General features: G+C 62.1%; 1 protein-coding gene across 6 annotated transcripts in view; it reads left to right on the top strand.

The window, feature by feature from the left end:
* The window catches only part of HSPG2 (heparan sulfate proteoglycan 2), a 97269-nt gene that overhangs the window by 68437 nt on the left and 6336 nt on the right, over positions 1-22496 (top strand). For all 6 annotated transcript variants that reach the window (XM_026517117.4, XM_026517116.4, XM_026517114.4 and 3 more), the window contains 44 exons: positions 946-1046; positions 1150-1330; positions 2469-2594; positions 2744-2896; positions 2977-3119; positions 3469-3604; positions 3687-3841; positions 4075-4225; positions 4899-5068; positions 5153-5300; positions 5696-5847; positions 6027-6162; positions 6259-6410; positions 7134-7269; positions 7411-7562; positions 7994-8132; positions 8223-8374; positions 8992-9127; positions 9246-9397; positions 9653-9791; positions 10363-10514; positions 10731-10878; positions 11929-12080; positions 12522-12663; positions 12923-13074; positions 13435-13576; positions 13693-13833; positions 14197-14331; positions 14575-14756; positions 15355-15550; positions 15808-15987; positions 16299-16559; positions 16744-16948; positions 17494-17591; positions 17992-18258; positions 18765-18874; positions 19076-19223; positions 19313-19429; positions 20070-20181; positions 20865-21009; positions 21102-21201; positions 21365-21474; positions 21578-21686; positions 22246-22344. In XM_026517117.4, the coding sequence (XP_026372902.1) occupies positions 946-1046; positions 1150-1330; positions 2469-2594; positions 2744-2896; positions 2977-3119; positions 3469-3604; positions 3687-3841; positions 4075-4225; positions 4899-5068; positions 5153-5300; positions 5696-5847; positions 6027-6162; positions 6259-6410; positions 7134-7269; positions 7411-7562; positions 7994-8132; positions 8223-8374; positions 8992-9127; positions 9246-9397; positions 9653-9791; positions 10363-10514; positions 10731-10878; positions 11929-12080; positions 12522-12663; positions 12923-13074; positions 13435-13576; positions 13693-13833; positions 14197-14331; positions 14575-14756; positions 15355-15550; positions 15808-15987; positions 16299-16559; positions 16744-16948; positions 17494-17591; positions 17992-18258; positions 18765-18874; positions 19076-19223; positions 19313-19429; positions 20070-20181; positions 20865-21009; positions 21102-21201; positions 21365-21474; positions 21578-21686; positions 22246-22344 (6513 nt within the window). The remainder of the gene's footprint in view (positions 1-945; positions 1047-1149; positions 1331-2468; positions 2595-2743; positions 2897-2976; positions 3120-3468; positions 3605-3686; positions 3842-4074; positions 4226-4898; positions 5069-5152; positions 5301-5695; positions 5848-6026; positions 6163-6258; positions 6411-7133; positions 7270-7410; positions 7563-7993; positions 8133-8222; positions 8375-8991; positions 9128-9245; positions 9398-9652; positions 9792-10362; positions 10515-10730; positions 10879-11928; positions 12081-12521; positions 12664-12922; positions 13075-13434; positions 13577-13692; positions 13834-14196; positions 14332-14574; positions 14757-15354; positions 15551-15807; positions 15988-16298; positions 16560-16743; positions 16949-17493; positions 17592-17991; positions 18259-18764; positions 18875-19075; positions 19224-19312; positions 19430-20069; positions 20182-20864; positions 21010-21101; positions 21202-21364; positions 21475-21577; positions 21687-22245; positions 22345-22496) is intronic.

The following is a 22496-nucleotide window of genomic DNA, read 5'->3' as shown; positions in this document are numbered from 1 at the left end:
AGGGCGCCAGCAGCACCTGCTACAGACAGGTCAGAGGGCATCACAGTGTTGGTCTGGGACTTGTTGACATTCGAGGTATTTGAGAAAACATCTAAGCAGGTACATCAGGCAGACATTTGGGGATGTGAGTCTGATATTCAGGAAAGAGGCCCTAGCAGAGAAATGAATTCGAGAACTATTGGCATAGAGATGGTGTTGAAAGCAAGTATAGACAACGTTATCAAGAGTCTTGGCTCTGAAGGAAGGCCAAGAAATGGGGCAGTAGCTAAGGAGAGTATCAGGTCAAGGGAGTGTTTTTGAAGGTAGAAAATTCTAGAATGATCCATGGAGGGGGAGAGAGGACGGACTGATGTAGTAAGAGAGAGCACAGCCCCGGGAGGAAGTCCTTGGGAGGGGATGGAAGGACAGATGGGGCTGGGTGATGGGAGGGGAGGATCTCATCCTGCGGGGACCAGGCAGAAGTGAAGGTGGGTAGGTTTGGGAAGATGGGCAAAGTCCTGCTTAGTAGTTTCAATTTCCTCAGTGAGTGTGAATTGAAGCCCTTAGCTGTGGAAGTGGAAGGGGATGAGGGCGGGTGGAGAGGTTGGCAGGAGGTGAGAAATCTTTGGGGAGGATGGAAACTCCAGCCAGGCAGAGGAGCCCAGCTGGAGCAAAGCAAGAAGTGTTAAGAGCGGTTTTGTGGTCTGTGATCCTGAAGTGGAGCCTGGTGGACTCGTGGCATGGTGCTGTCTGATCACAGCCCGTGGCTGCTCAGTGACCGCAGCAAGAAGGTGGACCATGGGGTTGAGCCAGCTGAGGGAGGGAGGCATCAGGGAACACAGTGGAATCGAAGCTAGCCTGGGAAGGAAGCACCTCCCAGACAGGAGGATGGAGAGAGAGAGAAAGTGGCCACAGGACAAGGGCCCGGCCAGCACCCAGCTCATGGGGGCCCTCCTGTCCCCGCAGAGGCTCCAAGCAAGCCCATCACAGTGACGGTGGAAGAGCAGCGGAGCCAGAGCGTGCGCCCCGGAGCCGACGTCACGTTCATCTGCACGGCCAAAAGCAAGGTGGGCAGAGCAGGGCCTGGACCTCAGGGAGGGAGGCCCCGCCTTCTGGTGTCTCCCGGCTTCACCTCTGACCTCCAGTCCATCCCCCCGGCCCCTCCCACAGTCTCCGGCTTACACCCTGGTTTGGACCCGCCTGCACAACGGGAAGCTGCCGGCCCGGGCCATGGACTTCAACGGCATCCTGACCATTCGCAACGTCCAGCCGAGTGACGCGGGCACCTACGTGTGTACCGGCTCCAACATGTTCGCCATGGACCAGGGCACAGCCACGCTGCATGTGCAAGGTACACGGGGCATTTCATGCCTGCCCCCCCCCCCCACAGCCTTCCCCCGTGCCCGCCAGGACCAGCGACCATGTCTTCGTTCAGCTGACAGTTCATCAACATCCACGGGGTGCTAGGTCCTGGCCAGACTGAAGAAATGGGGGAGGGGACAAACAAGAGCTCCACCCTCCTGCACTGCACATTCTTGTGTGGGTTTTTTTTAAAAGATTTTATTTATTTGACAGAGAGAGAGCGCACAAGTAGGGGAAGCAGCAGGCAGAGGGAGAGGGAGAAGCAGGCTCCCCGCTGAGCAAGGAGACTGACCCTGGGATCATGACCCGAGCTGAAGGCAGATGCTCAACTGACTGAGCCGCCCAGGCGCCCTGCACCGCGGGTTCTGATAGAGATACAACAAGCCTGGGAACAAATGAACAAGCAGCGTAATTCCACATGGTGACGAGGGCTGGGATAGGAATAGACAGTGAGCCAGGAGAAGGGTGGCTTCCCTCCGTGGGGTGTTCAAGCTGGGCCTCTCTGAGGAGGTGACATCTGGGCCGAGAGCTGAAGGAAGAAAAGGTGTTCAGCCACTTGAAGAGCTGGCAGAGTGTTCTTGGCGGAGGAAGCAGCATGTGCAAAGGCCCTGAAGCAGGAACATTTTGATGTGTTTGAGCACCAGCAGGGCCAGCGTAGCTGGAGCGATGGAAGAGGGGGCAGGTGAGGGGCGCTGGGGTGGCTCAGTCGGTGAAGCATCTGTCTTTGGCTCAGGTCAGGATCCCGGAGTCCCAGGATCAAGCCCCAAGTCGGGCTCCCTGCTCCGCAGAGGAGCCTGCTTCTCCCTCTCCCTCGCTCCTCCCCCTGCTTGTGTGCGCTCTCTCTCTCTCTCAAATAAATAATTTTTTTTTTAAAAGTGGGGGTGGTAAATGAGGAACTTGAAGATGTGAGCCAAGGTGGATCACAGCAGGAGTTCGGAATTTACCCCAAAAGCTCTAGGGAGCCACGGACGGGCCTGAAGTGGGGAGGCATGAAGATCCCATGGATGCTTTCAAAGCTCCCTGTGGCCACTCCGTGAACAGCCACAAGGGGCTTGAGTAGAGGCAGAGAGAGCAGCAAGGGGGATGCTCCCCACCCTGACCGCATACTCCCTCTCCTCCCCCGTCAGCCTCGGGCACCTCGTCCGCTCCCGTGGTCTCCATCCACCCGCCGCAGCTCACCGTGCAGCCCGGGCAGCTGGCCGAGTTCCGCTGCAGCGCCACAGGGAACCCCGCGCCCACGCTCGAATGGACAGGTGAAGCCATGGCAGGACAGCCCCCAGGGCCCGCCGCTCCTGGAGGTGGGGGGGTGGTCAGGGGCCGGACTCGAGGCTGTGGGGTCTGCAAGCCAGGGGGTCCGGCAGTGCCGGTCCCAGTGGGTGCTGACCCCACCTCTCTCCGTCAGGGGGCCCTGGGGGCCAGCTCCCTCAGAAGGCACAGATCCACGGTGGCATCCTGCGCCTGCCAGCCGTCGAGCCCTCGGATCAAGCCCAGTACCTATGTCGTGCCCATAATAGCGCCGGGCAGCACGTGGCCAGGGCTGTGCTCCACGTGCACGGTGAGGGGACAGGGCTGAGGGCGGAGCTTGGGAGCACCTGGGCGGTCCAGAGGGATGTTCTCACAGGGTTCTGTGTATAGGAGGCAGTGGGCCCAGGGTCCAGGTGAGTCCAGAGAGGACTCAAGTACACGAAGGCCGCACCGTCAGGCTGTACTGCAGGGCCGCGGGGGTGCCCAGCGCCACCATCACCTGGAGGAAGGAAGGGGGCAGCCTCCCCCCACAGGTGAGGAGATCCGTCTGGGCCAGGCTCGCGGTCTCAGCAGAGTCCCAGCACCTGCCACCTTCTCTTCCCACCTTCCCACCTCCACTTCTTTCCCTGTTTCCTCTCCTCCTGGTTTTCCTCACTTCCAGAAAGACAGCCTGCTCAGACCTGCTGTCGGGCGTACCCTGGCAGCTAGCAGCTGTCGGCCTCTTGCTTTGCAACCTGGCTGTGCCCTCTGTGTCCAGTTGGGCCCTAGTATTGGCTCTGTGCTTGCCTCTACCTTTCATGCCCCCCTACCCAGCCTCACTGGCTAGCCCTCACCAGGCCGCCTCGCCCCCTCGGGCAGCTGACCCTTCTTACTGTGCGGCAGGCCCGGTCCGAGCGCACAGACATCGCCACGCTGCTCATCCCGGCCATCACGGCTGCCGACGCCGGCTTCTACCTCTGCGTGGCCACCAGCCCCGCGGGCACTGCACAGGCCAGGATCCAAGTGGTTGTCCTTCCAGGTGCGGGGCCTCTGGGGACTAAAGGAGTGGGGAGGGCAAAGCAGGGCTCCCCAAGGCTGACTCAATCCCCCTCTGGCCCCAGCCTCAGGTGCCAGCTCCCCACCAGTCAGAATTGAGTCCTCATCACCGTCTGTGACTGAAGGCCAGACGCTGGACCTCAACTGTGTGGTGGCAGGGCTAGCCCACACCTCCATCACGTGGTACAAGCGAGGAGGCAGCCTGCCTCCCCACAGCCAGGTATGGGGGTCCCTGAGCCTGTGGCAGGGCATCTGGGGGTGGTCCTTCACACAGCCCGGATGCTCTCCACAGGCAACAGCCATCCCTGATTTCCCTCCTTCTCCAGCTTCTGTCATGGGGCAGCTCAGGGCCGAGCCAGGGAGAGCTTGATGAATGACTCACCAAGGCTCAGAGGGAGTGGTGACTACAGCCCACCCCCGGTCGTCACATCCCTCTGTCCTACCCTGTCCCAGGTGCATGGCTCCCGGTTACGGCTTTCCCGGGTTTCACCAGCTGATTCTGGAGAATACGTATGCCGAGTGGAGAATGAGTCAGGCCCCAAGGAGGCCTCTATCATCGTCTCTGTCTTCCACAGCACCCATTCAGGTCCGAGCTACACCCCAGGTGAGGAGGGTCTCCCCACTGTTCCCAGGGAAGGTGCCTGTGGTCTCCTCGGTAACCTCAGGACAAGAGGGGGCGCTCTAGGCAGGCTCTGGGGATGTGAGGGGACTGACGGTGAGGATAAGGTTGACCTGGCTTACCTGGGGCCTCACGGTGAGGATACTGTCTCAGGAAGTGGCAGAGTCAGGATTAAGCTGAGCTGGGAGCCAGGCCGACCTGGATTTAAATCCTCCCTCTACCCTTCATCGGCCTTGAACTAAGTTATGTCACATTTTAGGGTTCAGTTCCGTCATCTGTGAAATGGGGACAATAGCACTGCCATGTGGTGTGAGCAGATGACAAACACTGTCTAGAAGAGAGTTATGACGTAACTGTCTGCATCTGTTGACCCGGCCTGGGCACTGAAGGGCTTTGGTTGCCCGCCGGCCAAAGCAGCTCATCACAGATCAGGAAGTCATAGGTGGACAAATGGGCCTCAAATTCGAATTTGGAGGTGGGTGAGGGATGGAGGGGCCTGACTGACCGTGCTGAGGTAGAAAAGCCTGGTCCCAGCCTTAGAAAGGCTTCCCATCTGCCCTCCCAAGCTAGGGCCTGGTCCTGTCCCAGGGCGCTCTGCCCCAGGGCTGTGGGACTGGGGCTCGGGAGCCCAGGCCCCTTACTGGTTCCTCTGTGTCAGCTCCTGGAGGAGCCCCAGCTCCGGGCGGCGCCCAGCCCATCCGCATCGAGTCCTCCTCCTCCCATGTGGCTGAAGGGCAGACCCTGGACCTGAACTGCGTGGTGCCCGGGCAGGCCCACGCCCAGGTCACATGGCACAGGCGCGGGGGCAGCCTCCCCGCCCGGCACCAGGTACAGCAGCCCCCAGGACCAGCCTGCTGGAGGGGTGGAGAGGGCCCCTCCGGCCCCCTTCCAACCCTCCTTGTTTGCACTCAGACCCATGGCTCGCTGCTGCGGCTGCACCAGGTGTCCCCAGCCGACTCAGGCGAGTATGTGTGCCGCGTGGTGCTTGGCTCCGGGCCCCTGGAGACCTCTGTCCTGGTCGACATCAAGGCCTCTGTTTCGCCTGCGGGCTCCATCCCTGGTGAGTAACTGCCAAGGACAGGGCATGCAGGAGGGGCTGAGGGCCTTCCAAGGTGCTGAGGTCCTAGCGACTGCCTGCCATTGGGAGGGTGGGAGCAGGAGCTGGCGACTGCGCTTCTCTGAGTGACACGCTGTCTTCCGGTCACTTTGCTCTGGCCACACAACTGCCTCCTCTTTCTCTCCCCCAGCCTCAACCACCCTCTTCTCCCCCACTTCCTTGCTCCCTTCTGCAAGGCTTGACCCCTGCCCTGGCCCTCTGCTCAGGGCGGCTCAGCTGAGGACATCAAGCCCAGGCCACCAAACCCCCAAACACATGAGAGCTTGGCCGGACTCTGAGGTGGACCCCCTAGCCCTCTCTCCTGGGGGCACGTGCTACCTTTGCTTCTTTCCCCACAGCCCCAGGACCTGTCCCTCCTGTCAGGATCGAGTCCACATCCCCCACAGTGGCCGAGGGGCAGACCCTGGATCTGAGCTGTGTGGTGGCAGGGCAGGCCCACGCCCAGGTCACGTGGTACAAGCGAGGGGGCAGCCTCCCTGCCCGACACCAGGTGCGCCATGGCAGAAAGGCGGGAGGGGCTGGCCTGGCTGAGCTCTGGGTAGTGAGTTGAGGGGGTCCTGGCCCCTGAGCTGAGCGGCTGGCCGTTCCCAGCTCAGAGGAGCAGCACAGAGGGGCACCTGCTAGGCTGTGGGAAGCCCCGCTCTCACACCCCTGCCCCTGGCTGCCCAGGTCCGCGGCTCCCGCCTGTACATCTTCCAGGCCTCGCCAGCTGACGCAGGCGAGTACGTTTGCCGGGCCAGCAGTGGGATGGAGGCCTCCATCACAGTCACAGTAACCAGGACGCAGGGGGCCAACTTCGCCTACCGTGAGTGGCGCCACCAGGCTGGGCTGGGACAAAGACAGGGGTAGGCGGGGGCAGCTGTAGAGAATTGGAGTGACCGGTGACCATCTTCTCCCCCAGCTCCGGGCAGCTCCCAGCCCATCCGCATCGAGTCCTCCTCCTCCCATGTGGCTGAAGGGCAGACCCTGGACCTGAACTGCGTGGTGCCCGGGCAGGCCCACGCCCAGGTCACGTGGCATAAGCGCGGGGGCAGCCTCCCCGCCCGACACCAGGTACAGGCCTGGAAGATGGGCAGGCCAAGAAGGGGACGGGAGGGAGGCCCTGGGTGCTGGAGGTCAAGGATAGAGGCTGGCTCTTCGGAGTCAGGGAAAGCCTTGGAGCCCATCGCACAGGTGTCTAGTACAATGGTTAGAACCCAGACTCTAGGACTGGCCGGCCTGGGCGTGAATGCTGCCCCCACCGCTTACCAGCTTGTGCCCTTGAGCAGGTTTCTTAACTTCTCTGTGCCATAGCTTCAGCGTCTGTAAAATGCCATCTGTCTTACAGAATTGTCTTCAGGGTGAAGGCACTTCACATATGTGCAGAGTGCTCCGAGCTCTGGCAGGCAGAAATCGCTGAGCTCTTGTTCCCCTGATACCGTGGTTAGTCGTACTGTGTGTTATGGAGTTCAGGTGCTATCAACTGCAAGATGCACTGGTAGTTTTTATACCGCTAAGGAATCAAAGCTGCCACTTGCGATTGTAAAACTATTCACTGTAAGACACGTCTTGATTTCAGAGGCATTAAAAAGTGTGTCTTAGAATCGATGGAAGGTGGTATTAGCCCAGTTCACCATGGCTCCTCCTGGCCACCTAGTACTCTTGGGACGAGTCTCTCCCTAAGCAGGACGGAGCTGATGGTCAGGCCCCAGGGGTCAGAGGGCGAGGCAGACATGCAGGTTACGGGTGCAGGGGTCCCATGAGGGCCCCCTCTGAGCTCACCTCCATTCCGGCCAGACCCACGGCTCACTGCTGAGACTACACCAGGTGTCCCCAGTTGACTCGGGCGAGTATGTGTGCCGCGTGGTGGGTGGCTCGGTGCCCCTGGAGGCCTCTGTCCTGGTGACCATTGAGCCTGCAGGCTCTGTACCTGGTAAGCAGTCCGGGGGGGTAGGGCAGGGCTAGGGGCCCAGCCGTGGGAGATACTGGCAGGATCCCACGAGACCAATAGCCCTTACCTTCACTCACAGCCCCCCTCCTAGCCAGGGATTGACCCTCTGCCCTCTGTCCCCAGCGCTGGGGGTCATCCCTCCTGTCCGGATCGAGTCGTCCTCCTCCCACGTGGCTGAAGGGCAGACCCTGGACCTGAACTGCCTCGTTGCCGGGCAGGCCCATGCCCAGGTCACGTGGCACAAACGCGGGGGCAGCCTCCCTGCTCAGCACCAGGTAGGAGGCATGGAGCTAAGGGGGAGCCTGAAGGACCCTGGTGACTACAGAGGGAAGCACCCAGGCTTTGAATTCAGGCATATCTGAGTTCAGACACTGTACTGCCACTTTGCCTGCTGTGTAACTTTAGGCCACTCATTTCATCTCCCCGATCCTCAGTGTCCTCCTCCGGCAAGTGGGCTCACACTGCCTACCTCCCCAGCCCCATCGCACGTCAGTGAATGTTGGTCACCCACTTCTTTTCATTGGACCCAGTCCCGACATGGGGGCAGGGGAATCAACTGGTCATGAATGGTGGTCTTTCCAGGAAGAACTCCTCTCTAGTCCAGTTGACCAGACCGGGCTGGGAGCAGGGCCAGGGAAGGGAGCAGGAGCCTGGCTGGGAGCCCCAGGGCCTGACTCTGAGCCTGACTTCCTCCTGCCCTGCCCAGGTGCATGGCTCAAGGCTGCGCCTGCCCCAGGTGACCCCAGCCGACTCTGGGGAGTACGTGTGCCGTGTGGTGAGCAACTCGGGCACCCAAGAAGCCTCGGTCCTCGTCACCATCCAGCAGCGCCATGGCCCCTCCCACCGTGAGTATCTCAGGGGTCATAACAAACAGTGGGGGGCCACTAGGGCCACTCAGCAGCTCCCACACCCTGCCTCCTGTCTCACCCTCCTAGCCCAGGGTGTGGTGTACCCCGTCCGCATTGAGTCGTCCTCGGCCTCCCTGGCCAATGGACACGTCCTGGACCTCAACTGCCTGGTGGCCAGCCAAGCCCCCCACACCATCACCTGGTATAAGCGTGGAGGCAGCCTACCCAGCCGGCACCAGGTATGAGGCATTGGGTGGGGGCGCTAAAACTGGGCACACTGGCCCTGACCGGATTCAGGAGGGCTGTCAACGTCTTTTCGGTGCTCATTTAGTCATTCAGCAAACATCGAGCATTCTTACTCGATGGGCTCTGGACCAATGCTGAGGATACGTAGATCTGCCCCCGTTGGATCCCATCTTTTAACAGAACATTCTAGGATTTACTCACTCACTGAATGTCCCTGAGACTCTGCTCCAGGCCAGGTCTGGGCCTGGCACTCACTAAGGATTCCAAGTGGAACGAGGCAGTGCCTAGCCTCAGGAGCTCATAGACTAGCGGACGAGGCCGACACGCCGTGTGGCGGCAGCATAATAGAAACCACAGCAGGGCACTGCGGAGGCACCAGGGATGGCCTCAGCAGGCTTGTGGCCCAGGTGACCGGTGAGAACAGTACAAAGGCTAGAGGCACTGTCCACCCCAGCCCGGAGCCTCAGGAAGGCTGCTGAGGGAGTGCTGAAGGACGCCCAGGTGGCGGCCAGCCCAGGCAAGGCCACGAGGCTCCTGGGGTCCAGGGCAGCAGCACCCACAATGCGGAGGCATTGCCCCCACCCACTGACTGACACGTGCTCCCCCTCAGATTGTGGGCTCCCGACTCCGGATCCCCCAGGTGACACCTGCCGACTCGGGCGAATATGTGTGTCACGTCAGTAATGGTGGCGGCTCCCAGGAGACCTCACTCATTGTTACCATCGAGGGCAGCGGCTCCTCCCACGGTGAGAGGGCACAGGGCAGGCGGTCCAGGCAAGTGAGTGCAGGGGGAGGCAGACAGGGCCCTAGCGCCGTCACTGTTGCCTGACTCTGGCTGTGTGGCCTGTCCATCTCTGTCTCCAGTGCCCAGCGTCTCCCCACCAATCAGGATCGAGTCCTCATCCCCCACAGTGGTTGAAGGGCAGACCTTGGATCTGAACTGTGTGGTCACCGGGCAGCCCCAGGCCACCATCACGTGGTACAAGCGTGGGGGCAGCCTTCCTGCCCAACACCAGGTACAGAGTGGAGCCGGGACCACGAGGGCAGAACCCCTGCCCGCCGGGGCAAGCATTGTGGGGACAGACCCCACAGGCAAAGAACTGGAAGTGAAGCCCTCAGTGGCAGTCCCAGGGCAATCCTCCTTCCTGCCCTGGGTAGACAGAGGGTGGCCTCAGCAGGTCTGATGAGGGAGGCCAGGGAGGAGGCCTGAACCAGCTGGTGACTTCTTGGCCCTTGGACCCCTCTCCTGCTCCTTCCCCATCTGCCCCCAGGCCCACGGCTCCCGCCTGCGGCTGAACCGCATGTCTGTAGCTGACTCGGGCGAGTACGTGTGCCGGGCCAACAACAACATCGATGCCCAGGAGGCCTCCATCGTGGTCTCAGTCTCCCCCAGCGCCGGCAGCCCCTCTGGTGAGTCTGACAAAGGCCCAGGAAGGGACCAGGAGACGCAGGAAATGGTGCTCCCTGGGGAGTGGGTAGTCAGAGCTGTCACGTGAGGGTGGCAGTCCGGGGCAAGGGCTCTGCAGCAAGGTGCTTGGGTTCAAATCCTGCCTGTGCCACTAAGAGACTTGAGGGACTTCCTCTCCTCCCTCGGCTTCGTTTTCTCGTCAGCAGCGTGGGGATGCTGGTCATTCCAGCCCCACATTGCTGTCACTATGGTGACCACTGGCCACACGTGGCAATGACAGTTGAAGTTTAACATTCACGTCATCACATTTCGAGAGCTCCAAAGCCACATGCAGCTAGCAGCCGCCGTAGTGGGCGGTGCAGAGGAGAGAGTGTGTCCATGGTCAAAGGCAGTTCATGAATTCTGTGAGGAATAAATGAGTTCACACACACAGAGTGCTTCCAAGGGCGCCTGGCACGCTGTGAGCGCTTAGTAGGCGTTAACTGTCGTTACTACCTTGGGCGACAGGGGTTTCTATGGCTGAGACTCCTACCACCCCAGCCAGTCGTTCCCAAATCGCTTCTGTGCCTGCAGTCCCTGGCGGTGCTGTGCCCATCAGAATCGAGTCCTCCTCCTCCCACGTGGCCGAAGGTCAGACCGTGGACCTGAATTGCGTGGTCCCTGGACAGGCCCACACCCAAGTCACATGGCACAAGCGTGGGGGCAGCCTCCCCACTCACCACCAGGTATGGGAGTTGGGGGGCTGGACGTGGTGGGAGGGCTGCTGAATGTGGGGGCCCTAGCTGGTGGCCCTTCCCCCAAGATCTACTCAGGAAGAAAGCGTGGGAGCCCCTGGGGGCACAGGGCCTGCCCAGGTCAGAGGTTAGATCTTGGCTCCAGCCTTCCAGGATCCTGGCTGCTCTTTCACTCTACTCCTGTTTCCCTGGCCTGCCCTGGCTTAGACCCACGGCTCCCGGCTGCGGCTGTACCAGGTGTCCCCTGAGGACTCGGGCGAGTATGTGTGCCAAGTGGTGAGCGGCTCAGGCCCCCTGGAGGCCTCAGTCCTGATCAACATCGAGGCCTCTGGCTCCAGCGCTGTTCCTGTCCCTGGTGAGGATTCCTGTGTTGGGGCTAGGAGGCTGGAGAAGGGAGGCAGCCGGGGAGAACCAGCAGGCAGAGGTCGGGAGCCAGGTCAGGTGGGATGTCTAGGGCCTGAGAACCAGATTTGGGAGGGAGCCTGGCCTATGTGGGCTGGAGGCCCAGCTCCTCTGTCCGCACTCTGAGATGTTGCACAAGGGACTCCGTGCCTCACCTTCCTCCTCTGTGAAATGGGGAGAGCAGAACTCTCGCAACAATAGGGCTGTTCCCTAAAGGCTGGAACTGCACCTCTGCGGGTACACAAGGGTGATCTGGAGGGGGGGCCCTGATGAAAATCTTCCGCATTAGCGGGGGTATATTAGAGAAAAATAGCCATATACAAAACCTGCTATGATTTCAGGTTAATCATTGCCTGTGATGGGGCTAAGTATTTACAGGTCTGTTAAGTGAATCAATCGACAGGAAAACGTGAGTAATTACTACGTGGCTGTAGCAGATGCAATCATAGTGTGGGAAGCGCTAACTGATAAACGTGGTCTAGCATTTACGAGATGCTGGGCCCTGTTCTGTTTACGTGTTTAACCCATTTCATCCGCACGATAACTGTTCGAGGTTGGTGTGACTGTTCTCCCCATTTTACGGGTGGGAAACTGAAACACGGAGAGGTGAAGTCGCTCTTTGAGGGTCCTACAGCTAATACATGGCAGACCTGGGTTTTGAACCCAGGTAGTCTGGCCCCAGAGTCTGGGTTCTTAGGCACGCATTGCTCAAGTTTGAGAAAAACAAGTGACCTGTTTGGAGGCTCCTGGCCCTGGGCCCTGGCCACCGGTGGTGCTGGGAGCACAAGAGGAGATAGTGGGGCAATGGTCTGGGGCGTGCCATTTCCCCCAGGCCAGCCCAGCTGCCCCAGGCTTCAGAGGAATGGGCAGTGGGGGGGTGGGATCAAGGCCATCTCTCCGTATGGGGTCTGGCCCCTGGTCTGAACATCTGGGCACCCAGGAATCGGGACTGAGGGCAGAGGGATGGGAGTTCCAGCTTACTGACCTCCTCCTGTGCCCGCAGCCCCAGGCGGAACCCCGTCCATCCGCATTGAGACCTCCTCTTCCCACGTGGCCGAAGGGCAGACCCTGGATCTGAACTGCGTGGTCCCTGGACAGCCCTACGCCCAGGTCACGTGGCACAGGCGCGGGGGCAGCCTTCCTGCCCGGCACCAGGTACGGGGGCTGGAGAAAGCAGGATGTGGGCACTCCCCACCCCACCCCACCCCTGCCCAATAGTCCTATCTCATTCTAGTCAGGAGGGAAGGTGGCTCCAACATCCAGGGCTTCGGGAAAATTGCAGCAGGAGATCACTGGGAGTCAGGAGGTCAAGAACAAGCTGGGCACAGCAGAGCCACCCCCGGGCCGCCCAGCACCTGGGTGCAATTAAAAAAAGGCACCTGTTACTCAGGATGTTAGACTTTGTCCTACCACAGAAAAGTCATAAACGTGCGCGGCAGTGTCTAAGGTCTCAGGGGGTCGCCCTGCACGGGATGCAGGCCTCACAACTATACGTGACAGTCCTGGGGTGTATGTACCAGAGGGCTCGGGCATCTGAAGGCCGTGGCTGCCAGCCCTCTAGCTCACTGTCCCCGCCCTTGCCCTGATGCTGGCCAGGTCCACGGACCCCTGCTGAGGCTGAATCAGGTGTCCCCAGCTGACTCTGGAGAGTACTTGTGCCGAGTGACCAGCGGCTCAGGCACCCTGGAGGCTTCTGTCCTCGTCACAATTGAGGCCTCCAGCCCAGGCCCCATTCCTGGTGAGTGACAGGAGCAGGGGGTGATGCTGGGACACAGGCTCGGGGAATCCCTTCCTGGTCTTGCTCTCTTCCCTGCGTTTCCAGCAGGGCTCTGGCTCTCTGCTCCACGAAGGTCCTCCAGCCCCTCTCCCCAACCACGGGGGACCAGCCCTGGGTCTGGGTGGCATGAGCCCATGGCATCTTGTCACTGCCACCACCTTCAGTCCCCGCCTTCCTCCCTGGGAGCCTTGCCCTTCTCACCCACTCCCTGTGCCCCCAGCCCCGGGACTGGCCCAGCCCATCTACATCGAGGCCTCCTCCTCCCATGTGGCCGAAGGACAGACCCTGGACTTGAACTGCGTGGTGCCCGGGCAGGCCCATGCCCAGGTCACATGGTACAAGCGTGGGGGCAGCCTCCCTGCCCGGCACCAGGTACAGGGGCCTTATGGGGAGCGTTCCAGGGCAGGCAGGGTTCGACCTGCATTTGCTTTCTGCACGGCAAACATGCGCAGCCCAGGGGATGGCATGCTTTGGGAGCAGAGCTGCTTGGCGGAGGAGGGACCTGAGTGCTCTGGCCCCGCTGCTGAGTTGTCCCCGAGGCAGCTTCCTCCTCCATAAAGCAGTCCGGTGGGACATGGAGGATCCGGGAGATGAAGCTCCCTCGTCACTCCCAGCTGGAGCCCTGAGCTCCTGGGACGCAAGGGAGGACTGGGCCACTGGCCCCACGGGCTTGGGGACTCGCCCGGACCCCAGGGCTTTGGCGTGATGGCTGTCCCCTCCTCACTACCGCAGACCCACGGCTCCCGGCTGCGGCTCCCCCACGTCTCCCCTGCCGACTCGGGCGAGTATGTGTGCCGTGTGGCCGGTGGCTCGGGCCCTGAACAGGAGGCTTCCTTCACAGTCACCGTCCCACCCAGTGCGGGGTCCTCCTACCGTGAGTGTGGCAGACGCCACGGGCGGGGGGTGGAGGGGAGACCACGGAGCTGAGGCAGGGGGGTCATGCCAAGCCGGCCCTCCCGAGCCCAGCCCCCTGCCTGCCTCGTCCCGCAGGCCTCAGGAGCCCCGTCATCTCCATCGACCCGCCCAGCAGCACCGTGCAGCAGGGCCAGGACGCCAGCTTCAAGTGCCTCATCCACGAGGGGGCAGCACCCATCAGCCTCGAGTGGAGAACTCGGAACCAAGAACTGGAGGGTGAGCCGGGGGCGGGGGGTGGGGGGGGGCGGGGGGTGGGGGGATGCGGGGAGGATTCTGGAGGCAGGTATGAAGGTGTCATCCCCGCTGTGGGTGGGGCAAAGGCTGAGCGTGGCACCAAACTCAGCGTGTGAGTCTGGCTGAGGCCCCTCCCCTCTGGGGCCTCACTGTCCCCATCTGGATGGTGAGGGGGCTGAACGCCAGAGTCTCCAAGGACTCTTCCATCTGCCACCTGAGACCCCGTGAGCTAGACACACCCAGGCTGGAGGGGTTGGGGACACAGGGCCAAGCTATGCCTATTGGCAGCACAGAAGCATGAGGAGAACCTCACTGACCCTACCCTGCCCAATGCCAACTCCGCAGACAACGTCCACATCAGCCCCAACGGCTCCATCATCACCATCGTGGGCACCCGGCCCAGCAACCAGGGTGCTTACCGCTGCGTGGCCTCCAACGCCTACGGCGTGGCCCAGAGTGTCGTGAACCTCAGTGTGCACGGTGAGCAGCGTCGGCCCGCGGGCTCTGCCTCCCTGTTTCTAGCACTGATTCTGAGCACGCAGCCTCCAAGTTTAAACCCTGCCTCTGCCGATGCCTCCCCCTTGGGCATTCTCCCTCTCGGCCTCAGTTTCCACATCGGTGCAGCACAGTGCCCACCAGGCGGTCACTGAGACAGGGACCGTGACGGTGCACGTGACAGGCGGAGCCCTGCACGCGCATCAGCGATGCCATTCCTCTGGGCAGGGCCCCCTACTGTGTCTGTGCTCCCCGAGGGCCCCGTGCGGGTGAAAGTGGGCAAGTCCATCACCCTGGAGTGCGTCAGTGCTGGGGAGCCCCGCTCTTCGGCTCGCTGGACCCGGATTGGCGCTCCCACCAACGTGGAACAGCGGATGTATGGGGTCGTGGACAGCCACACGGTGTTGCAGGTGAGGCCCCAGAGGCCGGGGCCATTTCATCTGTGGGTCTGAGGCCCAGTCAGGGCTCATCCTTGAGCAGATGCTTGGAGGAAAGGGTCATGGTTGGGCAGGTGGGTGATGAACGGATGGAGAGAGAAAGAGAGGCGTGGCATAAGTGGTTGGTGGGTAGATTGGAAGACGGGCAGGAAGAAAAAAGGTGAAAGGAAGGAAGGAAGAATGGCTGGAAGGATGGATGGATGGGTGGGTGGGTAGGTGGGTAGATGGGCGGATGAATGGACGAAGTGGATGGGTGGGTGGATGGATAGGTGAGTAGATGGGTGGGTGGGTGGAAGGGTATGTGGGTGGGTGGGTAGACAGTTGGATGGATGGATGTGTGGTAAGTGGATGGGTGGGTAGATGGGGGCTGGGTAGGTGCGTTGATGGACGAGTGGATGGACAGACTAGTGGGCTGGGTGCCTTGAGTGTGAGTTCTCAAGCAGCCAGTCAAACAGGAGACCTGAATGCAAAGGGAAGGGTGGACAGAAGAGGTGAAAGCAAGCCAGACCTGGGGGCTGATGCCCAGGTGCCCATCCGTGCCCACCTACCCAGCATCCTTGCTTTCTTCCAGATCTCATCAGCAAAACCATCAGATGCGGGCATCTACGTGTGCCTGGCTCAGAACGCACTGGGCACAGCACAGAAGCGCGTGGAGGTGATTGTGGACACAGGCGCTGTGGCCCCAGGGGCCCCCCAGGTCCAAGTCGAAGAAGCCGAGCTGACCATAGAGGCTGGACACACGGCCACCCTGCGCTGCTCGGCCACAGGTGTGGACGGGGGCTGGCACGCAGGGCAGGCAGAGCGGTGCCGCCCTGGGGCCTGAACGGTAGACGCGAGATCTGAAGATGGTATCGTACCCAGGGAGGGGACTTTGTTGCTGGCACCACCCAGTGATGGCTGAGGTGCCCACGTAGGGACCCCCATGAAGGGCTGAGATCCCCCAGTCGCTGCCTCACCAGCCTCATGCCCAGCTCATTCCTACGGCAGCCCAGTGACCTCTGTGGTCTTTCACTCCACTCCGCAGGCAGCCCCGCACCCACCATCCACTGGTCCAAGCTGCGCTCCCCGCTGCCCTGGCAGCACCGGCTGGAAGGTGACACACTCATCATCCCCCGCGTAGCCCAGCAGGACTCAGGCCAGTACATCTGCAATGCCACCAGTCCCGCCGGCCACGCTGAGGCCACCATCGCCCTGCACGTAGAGAGTAAGGCCCCTCCTTGGGCTATCCTCTCTGCCCTGCATGGAGGTCTGAGCCCCCAGTCGGGCTACACCCTGGACAGAACCCCGGGAGTACCGTGCAGAGGGCCCCGTGCCCCTCAGCCCCCTAGATCCTGCCCTAGTCTGAGACCCACCTCCCCTCCTGGGCCCCTTGCTTCCCTCATCCCCAGTCCTCCGCTTCACCATTCAGCTTCCCCGGTCCTTCGGCAAGTCGCCTGCATCCAACACCTGCTCCCGCCCTGCTCTGCCCCGCCCTGCCCTGCCCTGCCCTGACCTCTGTGTCCGCCCCCATCCCAGGCCCACCGTACGCCACCACAGTCCCGGAGCACGCCTCGGTGCGGGCAGGGGAGACAGTGCAGCTCCAGTGCCTGGCTCACGGGACACCCCCGCTCACCTTCCAGTGGAGCCGAGTGGGTGGCAGCCTCCCCGGGAGGGTGACCGCCAGGAACGAGATGCTGCGCTTTGAGCCTGCGGCCCCCGAGGACTCGGGCCGCTACCGTTGCCGGGTCACCAACAAGGTGGGCTCGGCAGAGGCCTTCGCCCAGGTGCTCGTGCAAGGTGAGCAGCCCGGCTCAGGCAGGGCGGAAGAGGCTCCTAGGAAAAGCGTCCCTTACACGTCAGGAGGGTGTTTTCTGGGTCCTGGGAGGGGGAGGTATCAGGGATCTCTCTCTCTCTCTTTCTCTCTCTCTCACACACACACACACACACACACACGCACAGAACCTCATACATGTCCCCGCAGGCCCCTCTGGCTCGGTCTCGGCCACTGCCATCCCAGCAGGATCCACGCCCACCGTTCAGGTCACACCTCAGCTGGAGACCAAGAGCATAGGGGCCAGCGTCGAGTTCCACTGTGCCGTACCCCCTGACCGGGGCACTCAGCTCCGTTGGATCAAGGAAGGGGGGCAGCTGCCTCCTGGCCACAGTGTGCAGGATGGGGTGCTCCGGTGAGTCAGGGGGACAGGCCAGACGGAACTTGAGCACCCCAGCCCAAGGGGCAGAAGAGGGGCGGTTAGGATACCTGTCTTGGGGGGCTCAGCATGAAACCGTGTCCTTGGGCAAGTCACTTCCATTCTCTGATCCTGAGTGTTCTCAGCTATACAATGGGTTATATGAGACTACATGAGATTATCCAAAGCACTCGAAAGGCCTTCACTAAACAGTGGCTCATATTTGTATCCTTATCAGCAGTACAGGGGGGCGGGAACAGGCTCCGAGGCCGGGTATAGGCACATGACCCAGATCTCAGCTCTGCTGCTCGGTAACTGTGTGATCTTGAGATCTGACCATAAGGTCTTGACCTAAAATGGGTGTGGTGACATTGGTCTGCCTGCCTGCCCTATCTCACCGCCTACCTACCTCATGCGGTTAGTGGGAGACCAGAAGCTTCCATCATGTGCTAATCTCTGATGGCTTTGAACTTCCCCGCCATCGCAAAGCATTCTTGTCAGTTGTTTTTATTCACTGATGTCTTACTATTTTTTCTTTACAGGATCCAGAACTTGGACCAGAGCTGCCAAGGGACATATATTTGCCAGGCCCATGGACCGTGGGGACAGGCCCAGGCCAGTGCCCAGCTGGTTGTCCAAGGTAGGATGGTGGCTTCAGGCCTCTTCTAAGAGCGGGAGACAGAGATGACGGGACACAGGGGCTGTGTTCCCCGGAAAGCCCCTTAAATGTCTATGAATAAAAAGAATTACTTGATTGTAACTTGCTTGTGTCCAGCATAGCACGAGGGGGCTTGACAAATACTGCAAGGGAGGGAGGAAGAAGGGAGATGGGTGGAGCGAGTGGGTGCTCAGACCCACCAAGGAAGCAGGACAGCAGACCCCCAAGTGAGTGAACCTACGAGCAGGAGCAGACGAGCGCGTGTGTTCCTGAGCGAATGCGTGAGAAAGCACATGGGGGGGCCAGGCGCCCCGGGGCTCACGTCCTTGGGCTGGCCCGCGGCAGGCTGGCCTCACTCTGCCTCTGCTCCCCTCCTCCCCAGCCCTGCCCTCTGTGCTCATCAACATCCGCACGTCCGTGCAGACCGTGGTGGTTGGCCACGCCGTGGAGTTCGAGTGCCTGGCCCTGGGCGACCCCAAGCCTCAGGTGACATGGAGCAAGGTCGGGGGGCACCTGCGGCCCGGCATTGTGCAGAGCGGCGGCATCGTCAGGATCGCCCACGTGGAGCTGGCGGACGCGGGACAGTATCGCTGCACTGCCACCAACGCCGCCGGCACCACCCAGTCCCACGTGCTGCTGCTTGTGCAAGGTGAAGGCCGGCAGGGACCACCACGGGGACAGGGGCATCGGCAAGCAGATGTGTAGTCCTCGCCCGCCAGAGCACCTGCTCTGATGACGGAGCCCCACCGCCCAGTCTGATGGCAGAGGCGACATGAACACAAAACAGACATAGGAGAGTGAGAAGGAGCCGGGGACGCAGGGCCAGCACGCATCTGCGCTGTCTTCAAAGGCAGCTCCTTTTCACCCCAGCCTCCATGACCTGCCCCCAGACTTCCCGCTGCATACTGTCCTGGTGCCGCCTCCTCGGGTCCCCAGGGGGTGGCACAACTTTCTGCCGGGGTGTGTTGAAGAGTCCCGGGCTGCGGAGTCCAACGGACCCATCGCTGAGCCCTGACTGCCCAGTTCCATGTGTGCAACCTCATCTGGGACATGGGGACGCAGCGCCTCCCTTTGGGGGCTAGTGTGAGGATGGAACGAGTCAGGACACAGGCTGGGCTCTCAAATGGTGGCCATTGTCTCCTTCCCTACTCTTAGCCTTGCCCCAGATCTCAACACCCCCAGAGGTCCGTGTACCTGCTGGTTCTGCAGCCGCCTTCCCCTGCATGGCCTCTGGCTACCCCACTCCTGACATCACCTGGAGCAAGGTAGGTGCTGGGTAGGGGTGCAGCAGGCATGCCTGAGGGGCAGGGACCAGGCCTTCACGGTCTCGGTGCCCCCGGGACCTGGACCGGGCTTGGCACAGAGTCCGTGCTCGGTGTTCAAGGGAGGGCCTGAGGCGAGACGGGAGGCAGGCCCTGCGGAGGTGCGGGCCAAGGCCAGGCTCCAGAGCGCGCGTGTGTTTGCAGCTGGATGGTGACCTGCCACCCGACAGCCGCCTGGAAAACAACATGCTGCTGCTGCCTTCCGTCCGACCCCAGGACGCAGGCACCTACGTCTGCACGGCCACTAACCGGCAGGGCAAGGTCAAAGCCTTTGCCCATCTGCAGGTGCCGGGTAAGAGGACACCTTCCAGACTCCCGCCTCGGCAGTGCGCTGCCCGCTGCCTGGGGGGCATGATTTCTAGCCGCGTTCTCTGCCCGCAGAGCGAGTGGTGCCCTACTTCACGCAGACCCCCCACTCCTTCCTGCCACTGCCCACCATCAAAGACGCCTACAGGAAGTTTGAGATCAAGATCACCTTCCGGCCCGACTCCGCCGATGGTGAGCGGGAGAGGGGCTGCCGTGGGGTGGGGATCTCCCGGAGTAACCGCCGCCACTGTCTGAGATATGGTGGCCCCCGGTCCTACCCACCTCCCTCAGCTCCCTGTCCTGGGACCCCCAGGCCTGCCATCTGGGCCTTGTCTCGTGCCTCCTCCTGTCTCTATGCCCCACTCCGCAGTACTCCCACCACTGACGGGCGCACCCACACCCAGCCTCCTGTCCCGGCTTCCGGTTCATTCTGTCCTCCTCCTTCCCTCTTTTGTCTCCGTCTCTCAGCCTTCCCTCCTCTCTCTCTCTCTCTTATTTTCTCTCTCTCTCTCCCCTCCATCTCCTACGGCTCTCTGACTTTCACTATCCAGGCCTCCTTCTCTACTCCGGTGAGTCTCTGCCTCCCTGTCCTCCTTCAGGTGGGCCCCCCAGTGTGAGTAAAGCAAATGCCGTATCTTTAGGGGCTCTGAGCCAGTCCTGTGTAGGGACATCCAGAGACAGTGAGAAGGCCCTGGCTGTGCGGGGCGTGCGGAGGGAAGGACGGGAGCCGGGGAGTGAAGGCTCCCTGGCTGTGGTCACTCACTCCCGGGGCTGGGCGGACAGGGAGCCCGTGGCTGGCGGGAGGCTCTGACACGGCTGTGCCCCTCTCCAGGGATGCTGCTGTACAACGGCCAGAAACGGATCCCGGGGAGCCCCACCAACCTGGCCAATAGGCAGCCCGACTTCATCTCCTTCGGCCTCGTGGGGGGAAGGCCCGAGTTCCGGTGAGACCCTCGCCCTCCCCATTTACAAGGGAAGGGGGCTGGGGGACTGGACTGCAGGGCTTTGGTCAGGCACACACCACCCCGGACCGAGTTGAATGAAGGAGGAAGGAGGCCGATACGGCGGTGACCCTCGGTGACCGCCTGATCTGCCGGAGCGGGCACAGTGTGTCGACCAGGCGCAGGAGGCCGCCGCGCAGACTTGCACAGACCCACGGCCAAGATGCGCAGTGATGTCGGGGCCTCTTTCCCGGGTGGGGCTCCTGCAGACCAGACTCGTTCATTCACTGGCTCAAAAACTATTTGCTGGACACCTACTCTGTGCCGGGCACTGATAGATCACGTTCTGGCCTTGGGGGGTAGATACTGCGGTTGGGGGAGAGCAGCCATAAAGGAAGAAAGCAGCAAGGTGATCTCCAGGGCCATGGAGCCAAGGGCGGTTAGCGCCCTGGGGCTGCTCTGGATAAGCTCTGGGGATGGGGGGGGTGAGGGGGGGATCTGGGGAAGGGGCAGGGATGGGGCGAGCTGGGCATGGGTGATAGGGTGGGAGGACAAGGCAGGGACAGGAACTAGATCAGATCTGCAGGAAACGGTGTCATTACCTCTCCCCAGGCTGGGCCTCCTGCCCGGCCCTTCTGACCAGCCCGTTATGCTCTCTCCCGCCCTGGCTCCACCCCGGGGAGCAGGTTTGACGCAGGCTCGGGCATGGCCACCATCCGCCACCCCACCCCGCTGGCACTGGGCCAGTTCCACACCGTGACCCTGCTGCGCAGCCTTACCCAGGGCTCCCTGATCGTGGGCAGCCTGGCCCCAGTCAACGGGACCTCTCAGGTGAGACCCCACCAGTCCCCCACCCCGTTTCCAGCCCCCTTCCCACCTCTGCCCAGCCCCTGCCCGCCACCCCCCGCTTCTCCACTCCCCAGGGCAAGTTCCAGGGCCTGGACCTCAACGAGGAGCTCTACCTGGGTGGCTACCCTGACTACGGCGCCATCCCCAAGGCAGGGCTGAGCAGCGGCTTCGTAGGTGAGCCCCCCCCTGGCCCCCATGCCCGGCCAAGCCTTGGCTGGCTGGCTGGCTGGCAGAGCCCCTGGGAGCCTGGGCGAGCGCTGCGGGGTGCGGGATGGGGCTGGGCAGGCCTCCTGGCACCGCCCCCCCCATCGAGGCTGCTCCCGCCCCCCCGCCCCAGGCTGTGTCCGGGAGCTGCGTATCCAGGGCGAGGAAATTGTCTTCCACGACCTCAACCTTACTGCGCATGGCATCTCCCACTGCCCCACCTGCCGGGACCGGCCGTGCCAGGTAACCCCACACCGCACGCGCCGCCTCACTGCAGGGGCCGCCCCGTGGGAAGTGGGGGAGAGCCGGGGGGTTCTCTGCCTGACTTCCGGGGGCGGCTTCACAGAACGGGGGCCAGTGTCAGGATTCGGAGAGCAGCAGTTATGTGTGTGTCTGCCCGGCCGGCTTCACCGGGAGCCGCTGCGAGCACTCCCAGGCCCTGCACTGCCACCCAGGTGTGTGACCCCCCCTTCTGATCGCCGCCACCCCCGGGCGCTCGCCTCTGCCCGTAGCCTCCCCTCCATACCCACCCACCCCACTGCTGACCGTACTCACCACACTGTAAGTACTCGCCCCTCCTCCCAGATACTGACTTCCGTCCCTGCCACCCTAACACCCACTCTGCTCCCCAAGTTCTCACCCCGTCCCTGGTGCCCAGCTACTCATCCTACCCCCGTCACTGCAGCCAGGCAACCCACCCCCCCCAACACCCCAAGTACCTACCACCTTCCCATCTCTCACCAAGGCACTCAAACGGTGACCTGCCTCCCGGGTACCCAGCACCCCACACTGTTCCCCCATCACTCTTGCACTTCCCTCCCATGCTGTCCCCCGCCCAGCCTCCTTGGTGCCCCCCTACCCTGCTGTCATCCATTCCTCCTGCCCAGTCCCCTGATGCAATCCTTCCAGGCTGGCCGAGGCCCTCAGGTGGCAGTAGGTAGGGCTGAAACATCAGGACCCCACCCTCTCCCAGGCCACTTCAATGTCCTTCTCTCTGGCCCTTGTGTCCCCCAGAGGCCTGTGGGCCGGATGCCACCTGTGTGAACCGGCCTGATGGCCGAGGCTACACCTGCCGCTGCCACCTGGGCCGCTCAGGGGTGAGGTGTGAGGAAGGTGAGTGGGGCCGGGAGGGACGGGGAAAGCTGGGCGGTGACACTCTGAGACCACAAAGGGCCCTGTGGATGCTTACATGAGTCCGGAGCCAGAGGGCCTCAAAGTCACCTGGCTAAGCCTCTCCCCGGTCTGAATCTCTCCCATGACGGTCC

This window comes from Ursus arctos, unplaced genomic scaffold, assembly GCF_023065955.2.
Source record: "Ursus arctos isolate Adak ecotype North America unplaced genomic scaffold, UrsArc2.0 scaffold_32, whole genome shotgun sequence".
NCBI classification, from domain to species: domain Eukaryota; kingdom Metazoa; phylum Chordata; class Mammalia; order Carnivora; family Ursidae; genus Ursus; species Ursus arctos.
This window is presented reverse-complemented; position numbering and strand designations above follow the sequence as displayed.